The 15976-nt window shown below is 46.1% G+C and overlaps 1 protein-coding gene across 3 annotated transcripts in view; it reads right to left on the minus strand.

Annotated features, from left to right (window-relative positions):
• LOC109878954 (glutamate receptor 1-like) overlaps positions 1-15976 on the minus strand; it is a 177483-nt gene that overhangs the window by 117456 nt on the left and 44051 nt on the right. For all 3 annotated transcript variants that reach the window (XM_031789727.1, XM_031789729.1, XM_031789728.1), the window contains exons 3-4: positions 9797-10036; positions 433-617 (exon numbers count right to left, since the gene is read on the minus strand). In XM_031789727.1, the coding sequence (XP_031645587.1) occupies positions 433-617; positions 9797-10036 (425 nt within the window). The remainder of the gene's footprint in view (positions 1-432; positions 618-9796; positions 10037-15976) is intronic.

Raw genomic sequence — 15976 nt, forward strand, 5'->3', positions numbered from 1 at the left:
TCTCTCAGTCTCTCATTACCTTATTGAGGATGAGGTGAGTCTCTCAGTCTCTCGTTATCGTTTTGAGGATGAGGTGAGTCTCTCAGTCTCTCGTTCCCTTTTTGAGGATGAGGTGAGTCTCTCAGTCTCTCGTTACATTTTTGAGGATGAGGTGAGTCTCTCAGTCTCTCGTTCTCTTTTTGAGGATGAGGTGAGTCTCAGTCTCTCGTTATCGTTTTGAGGATGAGATGAGTCTCTCAGTCCCTCATTACCTTTTTGAGGATGAGGTGAGTCACTCAGTCTCTCATTACATTTTTGAGGATGAGGTCTCAGTCTCTCATTACCGTTTTGAGGATGAGGTCTCAGTCTCTCATTACCGTTTTGAGGATGAGGTGAGTCTCTCAGTCTCTCGTTATCATTTTGAGGATGAGGTGAGTCTCTCAATCTCGTTACCTTTTTGAGGATGGAGGTGAGTCTTTCGGTCTCACAGTCAATGATGATCTGTCCCTCCTTCCTCTTGTCCAGGTCTTGAAACACCTTGAGGAATGAAGCCTCCGTCATGGTCTCTACGTTGACAGACGTCACCAGCCAGCTCCTCTCAGCAGCCGTGTCCAGGACCTTCTGCAGCACAGACAGGCCTACAAGTCAGGGGCAAAAGTCAGAGGTCAGGGGTTAGAGGTGAACTATGGCTGTGTTCCAAAATCATATTCCCAAAATGCCCTGGACTGGACTATCCATCAATAATACATCTGTCATGCTAACATGCAGTAGGACTATCCATCAGTAATACATCTGTCATGCTAACATACAGTAGGACTATCCATCAGTAATACATCTGTCATGCTAACATACAGTAGGACTATCCATCAGTAACACATCTGTCATGCTAACATACAGTAGGACTATCCATCAATAATACATCTGTCATGCTAACATGCAGTAGGACTATCCATCAGTAACACATCTGTCATGCTAACATATAGTAGGACTATCCATCAGTAACACATCTGTCATGCTAACATACAGTAGGACTATCCATCAGTAATACATCTGTCATGCTAACATACAGTAGGACTATCCATCAGTAATACATCTGTCATGCTAACATACAGTAGGACTGTCCATCAGTAATACATCTGTCATGCTAACATACAGTAGGACTATCCATCAGTAATACATCTGTCATGCTAACATACAGTAGGACTATCCATCAGTAATACATCTGTCATGCTAACATACAGTAGGACTATCCATCAGTAATACATCTGTCATGCTAACATACAGTAGGACTATCCATCAGTAATACATCTGTCATGCTAACATACAATAGGACTATCCATCAGTAATACATCTGTCATGCTAACATACAGTAGGACTATCCATCAGTAATACATCTGTCATGCTAACATACAGTAGGACTATCCATCAGTAATACATATGTCATGCTAACATACAGTAGGACTATCCATCAGTAATACATCTGTCATGCTAACATACAGTAGGACTATCCATCAGTAATACATCTGTCATGCTAACATACAGTAGGACTATCCATCAGTAATACATCTGTCATGCTAACATACAGTAGGACTATCCATCAGTAACACATCTGTCATGCTAACATACAGTAGGACTATCCATCAGTAACACATCTGTCATGCTAACATACAGTAGGACTATCCATCAGTAATACATCTGTCATGCTAACATACAGTAGGACTATCCATCATACGACTTTCTGACAGCACAGCAATGTAATATATGATTACCGTCTCCAGAGGGATAGTTCATTATGATGACTGGGATGCCATGTACAGGTATGATGTTACAGCACTCGTTGCTACTCTGAATAATCCCTCCACACACACACACACACAAACACACACTCACAGACACGTGCACACACATACACACACCACACACACAACACACACACACCACACACACACACACACCACACACACACAGGGCCGGCCCCAGGCATAAGCTTTTATTGTTTTAGGAACTCAGACGGGGTCTCAGCTTACTATTGAGAGTAAGAATTGTAGAATACACCAGGTACAATTTCAAAATGTGTTAGTGCATCAGCAGGTTTTCTCTTGTTATGTCAGTCACTGACAGTCATTCAATTAGTCATGTCAGCAAACAATTATCTGTAAAACTAAAACAATAGCAAAATTAGTAGAATTGCATGAAATGTGTTATAAATATGCAACATTTTCTCTACGACCCATGGCATGTAGAATTGCAGGAAATAAAAGGTAAACTTTTCTCTGTCGTCAAGAGGGGGGCCACTAAAATGTTTTGCCCCGAAGTGGGGGCCCCACGACCAAAGCTCAAGGCTCAAGGCTAGGGCTGGCCCTGCACACACACGCACACACCCAGACATCCACGCAAATGCACACAGACCCTCAGAGGCACCAATTACACCCAGGCCACTCCATTAAGCTGTCCCCATAGGCTAAAAGCATCTAAAGCATAATGGGGGAACAGGCTAGGGAGCATCATGGGAGAACACCCAGGGACAGGAAATAAGACGCGATTAGGGAATGCATCGATCATGGCTGCAGATAAAGAGTGTGGGAGCCACACACAAACACACAGTATCATGTTAGACTAATCAGAATCCTCCTGGGAGGGGAGAGACAGTTGTTCCAGGAGGTAAACAAATAGTTGACATGCAGCAGAGCGGCGGCCATTACTGAAGCAAATACTGAATTACACCAATTACATTATAAGCTAAGCTAATATTCCACCCAGCCAATCACAACTACACTAGAGAGAATAATCAGAAATTGCATGTTTGTATGCAACCTCTGTTCTTGGTGAGAATGTCTGATACATACATATGACCCTATTTACATATTTCACGTGCCATATTTGCATCATGGTTGTTGGTGTGTCTAACTAGTCAGAGTTATGGTGAAAGGTGATGGATGTCTGGCTGACTAACTAGTCAGAGTTATGGTGAAAGGTGATAGATGTCTGGCTGTCTAACTAGTCAGAGTTATGGTGAAAGGTGATAGATGTCTGGCTGACTAACTAGTCAGAGTTATGGTGAAAGGTGATAGTTGTCTGGCTCCATTGGATGGTTTAGAGGACAGGTTGAGAAGCGGTTTTAAGGGGGTTTGTGACACTTGATATCTCAAGTTGGATGTCGGCCCACCACCTCAAGTTCAACTTCGACAAGACGAAGCTTCTCTTCCTCCCAGGAAAGGTCTGCCCACTCAAAGATCTCTCCATCATGGTTGACAACTCCACAGTGTCTCCCTCCCAGAGTGCATTCTCCACAGCATCTGCAACTCACGGTTGGCTAGGCTCCCCGCTTGTGCCATCAAACCCCTGCAGAACGTTGCAGCCCACCTGGTTTTCTCATGTCACCCTGCTCCTCCACACACTCCACTGGCTTCCAGTCAAAGCTCACATCTACTACAAGACCATGGTGCTTACAAGAGGAACTGCCCATCCCTACCCCAACCCGAGTACTCCGTTGTGCAACCTCAGGTCTCTTGGCCCTCCCACCCCTACGGAAGGGCAGCTCCCGCTCAGCTCAGTCCAAGCTCTTTTCTGTCCCAGCACCCCAATGGGAAAGCAGCTCCCGCTCAGCCCAGTCCAAGCTCTTATTTGTCCCAGCACCCCAATGGGAAAGCAGCTCCCGCTCAGCTCAGCTCAGTCCAAGCTCTTTTCTGCCCCAGCACCCCAATGGGAAAGCAGCTCCCGCTCAGCTCAGTCCAAGCTCTTTTCTGCCCCAGCACCCCAATGGGAAAGCAGCTCCCGCTCAGCCCAGTCCAAGCTCTTTTCTGCCCCAGCACCCCAATGGTGGAACCAGCTTCCCCCTGAAGCTAGAACAGCAGAGTCCCTGCCCATATTCTGGAAACATCTGAAACCCTACCTCTTCAAACAGTACCTTAAATAATCCCCCTACTCGCCTGAACCAGCACTTGCACTTGAACCCCCTCCCCCTCCCCTTTCTAGCTCTGACTCTACTGATAGCTACTTTATTCAGGAAGAATGTACTTGCTATGACTGAGATATGTGGTTGTCCCACCTAGTTCTCTTCAGATCAATGCACTAACTGTAAGTAGCTCTGGATAAGTGTCTGCTAAATGAATAAAATGTCATGCCAATTTACTACAGACAGATTCTGCCTTGATCCACCGATCTACACTATTCATGGTGCCTGTCTTGTCTTTATGTCAGGGTCGATACCTACATGACAACTGGAGATTAATAGCAACTTTACTACGGCTAAAATGGATGATTATAAATCACAAAATCTGAATGAAAAACTAAGAAGTAGAGGGATAGTGTGGCTAGGCTTTAGTTCAGTGGGCTAATACAGTCGTATTAGCCCACTGAACTAATACAATACTATTGTGTTCAGAAGACCTGGTTTCAAACCCAGCAGTCAGTCACAAACTATTGATTGCTATGTACAGCAGAGAACACCATAAAGGGAGCTTCTACTCAGGACCACTGTCAACTCCTCTGTTTACCACTGTCAACTCCTCTGTTTCAGAGTGGTTAGTTTCAGGACAACTGTCAAGTCCTCAGTTTCAGAGTGGTTAGTTTCAGAACAACTGTCAACTCCTTTGTTTCAAAGTGGTTAGTTTCAGGACCATGGCCAACTCCTCTGTTTCAGAGTGGTTCGTTTCAGGACCATGGCCAACTCCTGTGTTTCAGAGTGGTTAGTTTCAGGACCATGGCCAACTCCTCTGTTTCAAGGTATAGTTTCAGACAGAAAACACTATATTTTCCTGCTCAACTTTCTGTTGGAATCTGGCCCTCATAAGAACTAACTTGACTAACACATGGAGGTACCGACACGTGGGAGAAGAGAGCAGGGAGAGCGAGAGGGTAGAGAGAGCAGGGAGAGCGAGAGGGTAGAGAGAGCAGGGAGAGCGAGAGGGTAGAGAGAGCAGGGAGAGCGAGAGGGTAGAGAGAGCAGGGAGAGCGAGAGGGTAGAGAGAGCAGGGGGAGAGAGCAGAGAGAGAGCAGGGAGAGCGAGAGGGTAGAGAGAGCAGGGGGAGAGAGCAGAGAGAGAGCAGGGGGAGAGAGCAGAGAGAGAGCAGGGGGAGAGAGCAGAGAGAGAGCAGGGGGAGAGAGCAGAGAGAGAGCAGGGGGAGAGAGCAGAGAGAGAGCAGGGGGAGAGAGCAGAGAGAGCAGGAGGAGAGAGCAGAGAGAGAGCAGGGGGAGAGAGCAGAGAGAGAGCAGGGGGAGAGAGCAGGGAGAGAGCAGGGGGAGAGAGCAGAGAGAGAGCAGGGGGAGAGAGCAGAGAGAGAGCAGGGGGAGAGAGCAGAGAGAGAGCAGGGGGAGAGAGCAGGGAGAGAGCAGGGGGAGAGAGCAGAGAGAGAGCAGGGGGAGAGAGCAGAGAGAGAGCAGGGGGAGAGAGCAAGAGAGTGCGAGAGAGGGGAGAGAGAGAGAGTGAGAGCGAGGGAGAGAGAGAGAGTGAGAGCGAGGGAGAGAGAGAATATAAACTTTTTTTGAAGGACCATTTTGTAAATATCATTTATGGGGGTTTTAATGGACACTTACGTTTCTTTAGTTACAGACAGTTGCTTAATAGCACATCTACACAGGTGTTATCGTGGGTGAAAATAGTATTAAAATCCCTGCAACTGCAAGAAAATGGCAAAACTCAGAGAGATGTATCCCTGCTTTCACTCGTGTTGCGTCCCCATTCCCTTTATTGTGCACTACTTTAGGAAATAGGGTGCCATTTGGGACGCAGACTATCTCTCCAGTTAAAGCACTTAAAAAGTCATATTTGTAAAGAGAAGTTGTAAATGTATTAGACCATAAAGCTTTTTGGGCTGTGTAGACAGATGGTAATATGAAATAAACAAAGAGTCTTTTTGAATGCCAAGGTGCTGAAATGTGAGCAACAGGAAAACCTACATGAACACACAGAATGTACAGGTATACATAAATGTATGGCTACGTAAGTCTCTCCCCCAGGCATTCAACTTTAATCCACATGCAGCCCTACATACCAATGGATGGAGAATCTCCCAATCAGCATACCAAGGAGGCAGAGCCCTCCTGGGGACTAAACACAGACTGCTTTCATCTACACTGACAAAGATGCCTGTCTGCATATCTCTATTTAGCCCTGTGATAAGGAACAAAGTGCCATCTACAACGACCTGAAGACCTGCAGGCACACAGACACATACACACACACCCTACCAGAAGAAACACACACACTATAATCGCACAAACACATGTTTTTCTTACAGGCTTAAAATAACCCTTTGGACACACAGCTGGAGAATAGTATCCAGGCAACAGGAGGCAATATGGATGATGATATGGATTCCAGAACCCTCAATTCCATCACTCAATTACTACGGGGGGGATATTGACCTTACACACACATACATACACGCCACACATGCACACACACAAACCCACACAACAACATACAAACAGCAGGGTTAATCACACATACAAACAGCAGGGTTTATCACACATACAAACACACAAACCCACACAACAACATACAAACAGCAGGGTTAGTCACACATACAAACACACAAACCCACACAAAAACATACAAACAGCAGGGTTAGTCACACATACACACACACAAACCCACACAACAATATACAAACAGCAGGGTTAGTCACACATACACACACACAAACCCACACAACAACATACAAACAGCAGGGTTAGTCACACATACAAACACACAAACCCACACAAAAACATACAAACAGCAGGGTTAGTCACACATACACACAAACCCACACAACAACATACAAACAGCAGGATTAATCACACATACACAAATACAAACCCACACAACAACATACAAACAGCAGGGTTAGTCACACATACAAACAGCAGGGTTTATCACACATACACACACACACACAAACCCACACAAAAACATACAAACAGCAGGGTTAGTCACACATACACACAAACCCACACAAAAACATACAAACAGCAGGGTTAGTCACACATACAAACACATAAACCCACACAACAACATACAAACAGCAGGGTTAATCACACATACACACACACAAACCCACACAAAAACATACAAACAGCAGGGTTAGTCACACATACACACAAACCCACACAAAAACATACAAACAGCAGGGTTAATCACACATACACACACACACAAACCCACACAACAACATAGAAACAGCAGGGTTAATCACACATACACACACACAAACCCACACAACAACATACAAACAGCAGGGTTAGTCACACATACAAACAGCAGGGTTTATCACACATACAAACACACAAACCCACACAAAAACATACAAACAGCAGGGTTAGTCACACATACACACACACAAACCCACACAAAAACATACAAACAGCAGGGTTAGTCACACATACAAACAGCAGGGTTTAGCACACATACAAACACACAAACCCACACAACAACATACAAACAGCAGGGTTAATGGCCCTGCAGTCCCTCACTGGCCGATGAAGGGATCATTGGACATGAGTAGTTGCTCTAACTATCATGGCTACTATGCATCACAAGGACCAATCACCTCTGTCACAGTCCTGTTATGTGTCCAGCCAGACTGACAGAGTGACAGTTTACCAAGGTCTCACAGTTGGCATTTATCTGGCTTTATTTCAAAGATTGTCACATCACTCAGCAGTCACAACACACACACACACACACACACACACACACACACACACACACACACACACACACACACACACACACACACACACACACACACACACACACACACACACACACACACAGCCAGCTTACGCAGATAGTTTTGTGTAGCTTGACAGTTATGCTCTGAAACACTAAACACCTTGGACAGATGGCACAGCATTATGGGTAGGCTAGGAGGTAAAACACACCTGGTGTGAACAGGTGCATCATTTTTTTCTCTGGGTGTGTTTGCACTGAAAAGCAAGTCACTAAAACAAATACCCGGACACGGGCAGTGTGTACCGAAATTAGAGACGGTAGACACCTTCAACTCTCTCCTCCGTGTCATATATCATTATGTCTGTGTTTGTGTTGTCTGTCCCTGTGTGACTCTCTTCTTCCTGTGTCTGGTCGATATGTCTGTGTGAGTGTTGACTGTCCCTGTGTGACTCTCTTCTTCCTCTCTCAGTCTGTGTCTGGTCGATATGTCTGTGTGAGTGTTGACTGTCCCTGTGTGACTCTCTTCTTCCTCTCTCAGTCTGTGTCTGGTCGATATGTCTGTGTGAGTGTTGACTGTCCCTGTGTGACTCTCTTCTTCCTCTCTCAGTCTGTGTCTGGTCGATATGTCTGTGTGAGTGTTGACAGTCCCTGTGTGACTCTCTTCTTCCTCTCTCAGTCTGTGTCTGGTCGATATGTCTGTGTGAGTGTTGACAGTCCCTGTGTGACTCTCTTCTTCCTCTCTCAGTCTGTGTCTGGTCGATATGTCTGTGTGAGTGTTGACTGTCCCTGTGTGACTCTCTTCTTCCTCTCTCAGTCTGTGTCTGGTCGATATGTCTGTGTGAGTGTTGACTGTCCCTGTGTGACTCTCTTCTTCCTCGCTCAGTCTGTGTCTGGTCGATATGTCTGTGTGAGTGTTGACTGTCCCTGTGTGACTCTCTTCTTCCTCTCTCAGTCTGTGTCTGGTCGATATGTCTGTGTGAGTGTTGACAGTCCCTGTGTGACTCTCTTCTTCCTCTCTCAGTCTGTGTCTGGTCGATATGTCTGTGTGAGTGTTGACTGTCCCTGTGTGACTCTCTTCTTCCTCTCTCAGTCTGTGTCTGGTCGATATGCCTGTGTGAGTGTTGACTGTCCCTGTGTGACTCTCTTCTTCCTCTCTCAGTCTGTGTCTGGTCGATATGTCTGTGTGAGTGTTGACTGTCCCTGTGTGACTCTCTTCTTCCTCTCTCAGTCTGTGTCTGGTCGATATGTCTGTGTGAGTGTTGACTGTCCCTGTGTGACTCTCTTCTTCCTCTCTCAGTCTGTGTCTGGTCGATATGTCTGTGTGAGTGTTGACTGTCCCTGTGTGACTCTCTTCTTCCTCTCTCAGTCTGTGTCTGGTCGATATGTCTGTGTGAGTGTTGACTTTCCATATACAGGTGCTTCCTAGAGTCGTGGCTGAAAAGGCTTTTCATTGTGAAAGGAAACAATAGCTACTCCTTACCCCTCCGCTGTCACCATGGCAATCAGTGAATGACTAACTGTGGTTGGTATGACGACTGATGTCTTGCACAAGACAGGACCTTTGAGTTGTGTTGTGTGCAGGAGGTGTGCATTGTGTGTATGTGTGTGTGTCCAACGTTCTCTAGCGAGCAGCTTTTACAGATTCATGTTCCATTTCTAAAGCTATTCCTGCAACTCACCTGGAACGTCATACCCTGTGACCCAGCGATCCTACCAACCCTCCAGTAACTCCCCCGTCTATTAGCCTGGATAGTCAGCTGAATATCACTCTGTTTCACTACCGTGTCACTGGGTCTCCTTGACAAGCTTGACAAACCAGCCAGTGGTATTGCTTTATGGTAATGTTGTGGTCCTCAGTAGCTCAGCTGGTACAGCTTGCAGTACCAGGATAATCGTATGCCTGTATGTTTCTGCTAAATGGCATATGTTCTGTTATGTCTTATATTTGTGCACCATTGTGATGTTGATATGCCCTTTTTACACTATAGGGCCAACCAGAACTCTACTGAGCTGGCACTGATATTTCTCTTTACATTGTCCTTTTCAGCATGGTCCCAGCAACTATGTTGACAGAAGAACCAGGCCAACTGTACAGCTATTCATTCACATGCAGACACTATTCAGTGAATACATAATTTGACCTTTGACCCCTCTACTCACCAGAGTCAGAACTGTACATGTAGACGAACTTGGTCCATCCGTAGTGGTCTATGACCCCCACCAGAGTGTCCTGTAGCTCGGGTCTCAGCTGGATCACAAACTGGTTGGCCGTCTCGATGGGGAAGGAAGGCGTGACGAAACACACGTGCAGCGCCCCGCAGAACGACATCAGCATGTTGACCGTCTTCCTGTCGTAGAGGCCAATGATAGCATAGACACCTTTAGAGAACTGGGAACAGACTGGGGGGAAGGAGAGTGGGAAGACAGAGAGAGAGAGAGAGGGAGGGGGAGAGGGGGTGGTGAGAGAAAAGGAGAGACGGAGAGGAGGGGGGCGGGAGGGTGGAGAGAGAGGGAGGGCGAGGAGGAGGGAGAGGGGGGAGGAGAGAGGGTGGGAGAGGAGGGGGAGGAGAGGAGTGAGGGAGAGGGAGGGAGGAGAGTGGGTAAGAGAGGAGGGGGAGGGAGTGGGGAGGAAGAGGGTGGGAGAGGAGGGGGAGAGAGGGGGGGGGAGGGGGAGAGAGGGAGGGGGAGGAAGAGGGTGGGAGAGGAGGGGGAGAGAGGGAGGGAGGGGGGGAGAGAGGGAGGGGGGAGGAAGAGGGGGAGAGAGGAAGGGGGGAGGAGAGAGAGGAGGGGGAGGGGAGAGGGAGGGGGGAGGGGAGAGAGGAGGGGGGAGGGGAGAGAGGAGGGGGGAGGGGAGAGATGACATTGTTAGACTTTCTCGTATTTAGATTCACATTTCAAAACCTGTTGATTGAAAACATAATGTTACATTGCAAGATACATTCTGAAGATTAGGGTAACTGTAAGTACCATGGTAGCATGATGGGCATTCTGTCTACTGTGAGAGGTGGAACATGGTGAAGAATGGACACGAGGAGAGGAGAGATGAATCAATGCATCCTCTGGGTTCCACTGACATGTCAGCAGTGTTCATGATTCCCTGAGTCAATTATTCCACTGGGCTCTCTCAATTCAATTCAAGGGGCTATATTGGCATGGAAAACACATCTTTACTACATCACATCTCTATCTCTATCTGCTATCTCTGCTCTCTTTCTACTCCACTACATCACATCTCTATCTCTATCTGCTATCTCTGCTCTCTTTCTACTCCACTACATCACAGCTCTATCTCTGCTCTCTTTCTACTCCACTACATCACATCTCTATCTCTACTATCTCTGCTCTCTTTCCACTACAGTACAACACATCTCTATCTCTACTATCTCTGCTCTCTTTCCACTACAGTACAACACATCTCTATCTCTGCTCTCTTTCCACTACAGTACAACACATCTCTATCTCTGCTCTCTTTCCACTACAGTACAACACATCTCTATCTCTGCTATCTCTGCTCTCTTTCCACTACAGTACAACACATCTCTATCTCTGCTCTCTTTCCACTACAGTACAACACATCTCTATCTCTGCTATCTCTACTCTCTTTCCACTACAGTACAACACATCTGTATCTCTACTCTCTTTCCACTACAGTACAACACATCTCTATCTCTGCTCTCTTTCCACTACAGTACAACACATCTCTATCTCTGCTATCTCTACTCTCTTTCCACTACAGTACAACATATCTCTATCTCTGCTATCTCTGCTCTGGCAGTGTGCTGCTCTCTTTGCCCTCTCAGGTCTGGCCTGCTCTGGTCTGGTCTGGGACTGGGTGATTTTCTGCTACGCCTTGTCTGTGGGTAGGCCAGGACTCATGTGCCTCTGTATTCATCCAACAGATTGAGTCTCCAGCCAGTTCAACCTGTTCAAAGCCTAGGGCCAGATTATAGAGAGGAGAGGGAGCGAGGGGAGGGGCCAAGGGGAGGGGCCGAGAGAGGGAGTGGAGGGAACAGACAGAGATGGCCGCTACCCAGTAGGCCTGCCCATCTGTAGAAAGAACAGCATTCTCCAGGCCACGTGTGTGTGTGTGTGTGTGTGTGTGTGTGTGTGTGTGTGTGTGTGTGTGTGTGTGTGTGTGTGTGTGTGTGTGTGTGTGTGTGTGTGTGTGTGTGTGTGTGTGTGTGTGTGTGTGTGTGTGTGTGTGTGTTCCAAATGCATGGTGACTCACCCTACGTGGAGCGCTCCCTGAAATAGACTAGCCTACTTGCACCTGGACACTCAGAAACAGTAACAGACGACTCCCATGGTCACACTGAAAAAGTACACTAGTACACATGATGCTCTGCTATTAATTCCCTCCCTCTTGTAAATGTCATGTTTCTACTGCCATTTTGTAAGGCAAGATAACTGCACCACCACCTCAACAGAAAGCCAATGGAAGACTTGGTTTCACCATTAAACCATTCACACTCTTCATCTCTTCTGGTATGATGACCTGATAAGCCAGCTATAATAAATCATACATATTGATATGATCAGTGATCGTCTACTATTAGTCTGCTGCTCCAGTTATAGAGCTTAGAGACAGCAGGACCAGTACAGTACCAAACCCTTAGAGACAGCCGGACCAGTACAAACCCTTAGAGACAACAGGACCAGTACAAACCCTTAGAGACAGCAGGACCAGTACAAAGCCTTAGAGACAACAGGACCAGTACAAACCTTTAGAGACAGCAGGACCAGTACCAAACCCTTAGAGACAGCAGGACCAGTACAGTACCAAACCCTTAGAGACAGCAGGACCAGTACAAACCCTTAGAGACATCAGGACCAGTACAGTACCAAACCCTTAGAGACAGCAGGACCAGTACAGTACCAAACCCTTAGAGACAGCAGGACCAGTACAAACCCTTAGAGACATCAGGACCAGTACAGTACCAAACCCTTAGAGACAGTAGGACCAGTACAGTACCAAACCCTTAGAGACAGCAGGACCAGTACAGTACAAACCCTTAGAGACAGCAGGATCAGTACAGTACCAAACCCTTAGAGACAGCAGGACCAGTACAAACCCTTAGAGACAGCAGGACCAGTACAAACCCTTAGAGACAGCAGGGCCAGTACCAAACCCTTAGAGACAACAGGACCAGTACAAACCCTTAGAGACAGCAGGACCAGTACAAACCCTTAAAGACAGCAGGGCCAGTACAGTACCAAACCCTTCTCCTCCCTCATTACCCAGTGTTCGTTTGACAGAGAGAACACTGCTAAGTGTCAGAGCAGGCCCTGGTTTTATGTCTGTCCTGTTAGTGTAACTCTGGGTGGAGGATGACAGGAATGGTCAGAGACTCAGGGACCCACAGAGTTACTAAAGACCCTTAACATCTGTTTATCTGTCCACTCTGGCTGGCACAGGGTCCTCTCTTCTCTGTTTTACTTTCTTCTCCTCTCCTCCACCACTCGATCATCTATTTCTCTCCTCTTGTTTCGTCTCCTCTCCTCCACCACTCGATCATCCACTTCTCTCCACTTGTTTCGTCTCCTTCCCTCCACCACTCGCTCATCCATTTCTCTCCTCTCGTTTTGTCTACTCTCCTCCAACACTCGATCATCCACATCTCTCGTTTCGTCTACTCTCCTCCAACACTCGATCATCCACATCTCTCGGTTCGTCTCCTCTCCTCCACCACTCGATCATCCATTTCTCTCCTCTCATTTCGTCTCCTCTCTTCCACCACTCGATCATCCACATCTCTTGTTTCGTCTCCTCTCCTCCACCACTCGATCATCCACTTCTCTACTCTAATTTCTTCTCCTCCCCTCCACCACTCGATCATCCACTTCTCTCCTCTCGTTTCGTCTCCTCCCCTACACCACTCGATCATCCACGTCTCTCATTTCGTCTCCTCTCCTCCACTACTCGATCATCCACTTCTCTCCTCTCGTTTCGTCTCCTCTCCTCCACCACTCAATCATCCACTTCTCTACTCTCGTTTCGTCTCCTCTCCTCCAACACTCGATCATCCACTTCTCTCCTCTCGTTTCGTCTCCTCTACACTCTCTCCTCACCTCTCTGCTATCCTTTCATCTCCTCTCCTTTCCCTGTCCCCCTTGTCCCACCTCTCTTCCATCCCTCCCAGTATGTCCATCTAGTCTCTCTCCTCCCTCTGCCCCCTGTCTAAGCTCTCCTTCCTGAGGATAGTTCCACATCCCATGAGGTCTTTCATCTTGTGTTTGGTGAGGCATGCTGATGGAGGATAATCTGTCTCAATAGAGCTGATTACCATAGAACCCTACAGTACGGAGAACAGAGAGGTGGGAACTACTGTTTATACCATAGAACCAGAGGATCAGTGAGAATACTGTATTATACCATAGTAGAGTAAAGAGAACAGTGGAGTATTATACTATATAGTAAAGAGAACAGTTGAGTAGTATACCATAGAGTAAAGAGAACAGTGGAGTATTATACCATAGAGAAAAGAGAACAGTGGAGTATTATACCATAGAGTAAAGAGAACAGTGGAGTATTATACCATAGAGTAAAGAGAACAGTGGAGTATTATACCATAGAGTAAAGAGAACAGTGGAGTATTATACCATAGAGTAAAGAGAACAGTGGAGTATTATACCATAGAGTAAAGAGAACAGTGGAGTATTATACCATAGAGTAAAGAGAACAGTGGAGTATTATACTATATAGTAAAGAGAACAGCAGAGTATTATACCATGGTGCAAAACCCATGACAGAGAGACATAGTGGAGTGGTAACGCGCGTGCAAGCAGATGCTCCCGACACCACTTGGGTTCACTGCAGCATCCAATGAGAGGCTCTTGCTGCCAAGGGAATGTCTGACAGCTTGAAAGACGATTTGGACACTGCAGTGAAAATGGTTAACTTTGTTAAAGCAAGGCCCCTGAACTCTCGTGTATTTTCGGCACTATGTAACAATATGGGCAGCGACCATGTCACGCTTTTACAACATACAGAAGTGCGCTGGTTATCAAGGGGCAAAGTATTGACACGTTTGTTTTGAATTGAGAGAGAGAGCTTAAAGTTTTCTTTACTGACCATAATTTTCACTTGTCTGACCGTTTGCACGATGACAAGTTTCTCACATGACTGGCCTATCTGGGTGATGTTTTGTCTCGCCTGAATGATTTGAATCTAGGATTACAGGGATTGATTAAGAAGTTACAGGCTATGATTAAGAAGTTGTAGCTCTTCTCTGTCTACATTAACAAGGACAACACACATCATTGTATGATTCTTTGTGTGAGAATGAACTCAAGCTTACAGACAATGTCAAATGTGATATAGCGAAGCACCTGAGCGAGCAACTGGATTCATTATCCCTTTCATGCCCTGCCTCCAGTCCACTTACCGATATCTGAACAAGAGAGCCTCGTCAAAATTGCAACAAACGATTCTGTGAAAATATAATTTAATCAGAAGCCATTGCCAGATTTCTGGATTGGGCTGCGTTCAGAGTTTCTTGAACAGCACAGTACTGGACTACAGAGTAAAGAGAACAGTGGAGTACTGGACTACAGAGTAAAGAGAACAGCAGAGTACTGGACTATAGAGTAAAGAGAACAGCACAGTACTGGACTATAGAGTAAAGAGAACAGTGGAGTACTGGACTATAGAGTAAAGAGAACAGTGGAGTACTGGACTATAGAGTAAAGAGAACAGCACAGTACTGGACTATAGAGTAAAGAGAACAGTGGAGTACTGGACTATAGAGAAAAGAGAACAGCGGAGTACTGGACTACAGAGTAAAGAGAACAGCAGAGTACTGGACTACAGAGTAAAGAGAACAGTGGAGTACTGGACTATAGAGTAAAGAGAACAGTGGAGTACTGGACTACAGAGTAAAGAGAACAGTGGAGTACTGAACTATAGAGTAAAGAGAACAGTGGAGTACTGGACTATAGAGTAAAGAGAACAGTGGAGTACTGGACTATAGAGTAAAGAGAACAGTGGAGTACTGGACTATAGAGTAAAGAGAACAGTGGAGTACTGGACTATAGAGTAAAGAGAACAGTGGAGTACTGGACTATAGAGTAAAGAGAACAGTGGAGTACTGGACTATAGAGTAAAGAGAACAGTGGAGTACTGGAATATAGAGTAAAGAGAACAGTGGAGTACTGGACTATAGAGTAAAGAGAACAGTGGAGTACTGGACTACAGAGTAAAGAGAACAGTGGAGTACTGAACTATAGAGTAAAGAGAACAGTGGAGTACTGGAATATAGCAGGCTCCAGAACAAAATGCCATTATAGATTATTACTATATTATGATCCTTATTATTATTCATATTCTAATGATTAAATGTG

This window comes from Oncorhynchus kisutch, linkage group LG15, assembly GCF_002021735.2.
Source record: "Oncorhynchus kisutch isolate 150728-3 linkage group LG15, Okis_V2, whole genome shotgun sequence".
NCBI classification, from domain to species: domain Eukaryota; kingdom Metazoa; phylum Chordata; class Actinopteri; order Salmoniformes; family Salmonidae; genus Oncorhynchus; species Oncorhynchus kisutch.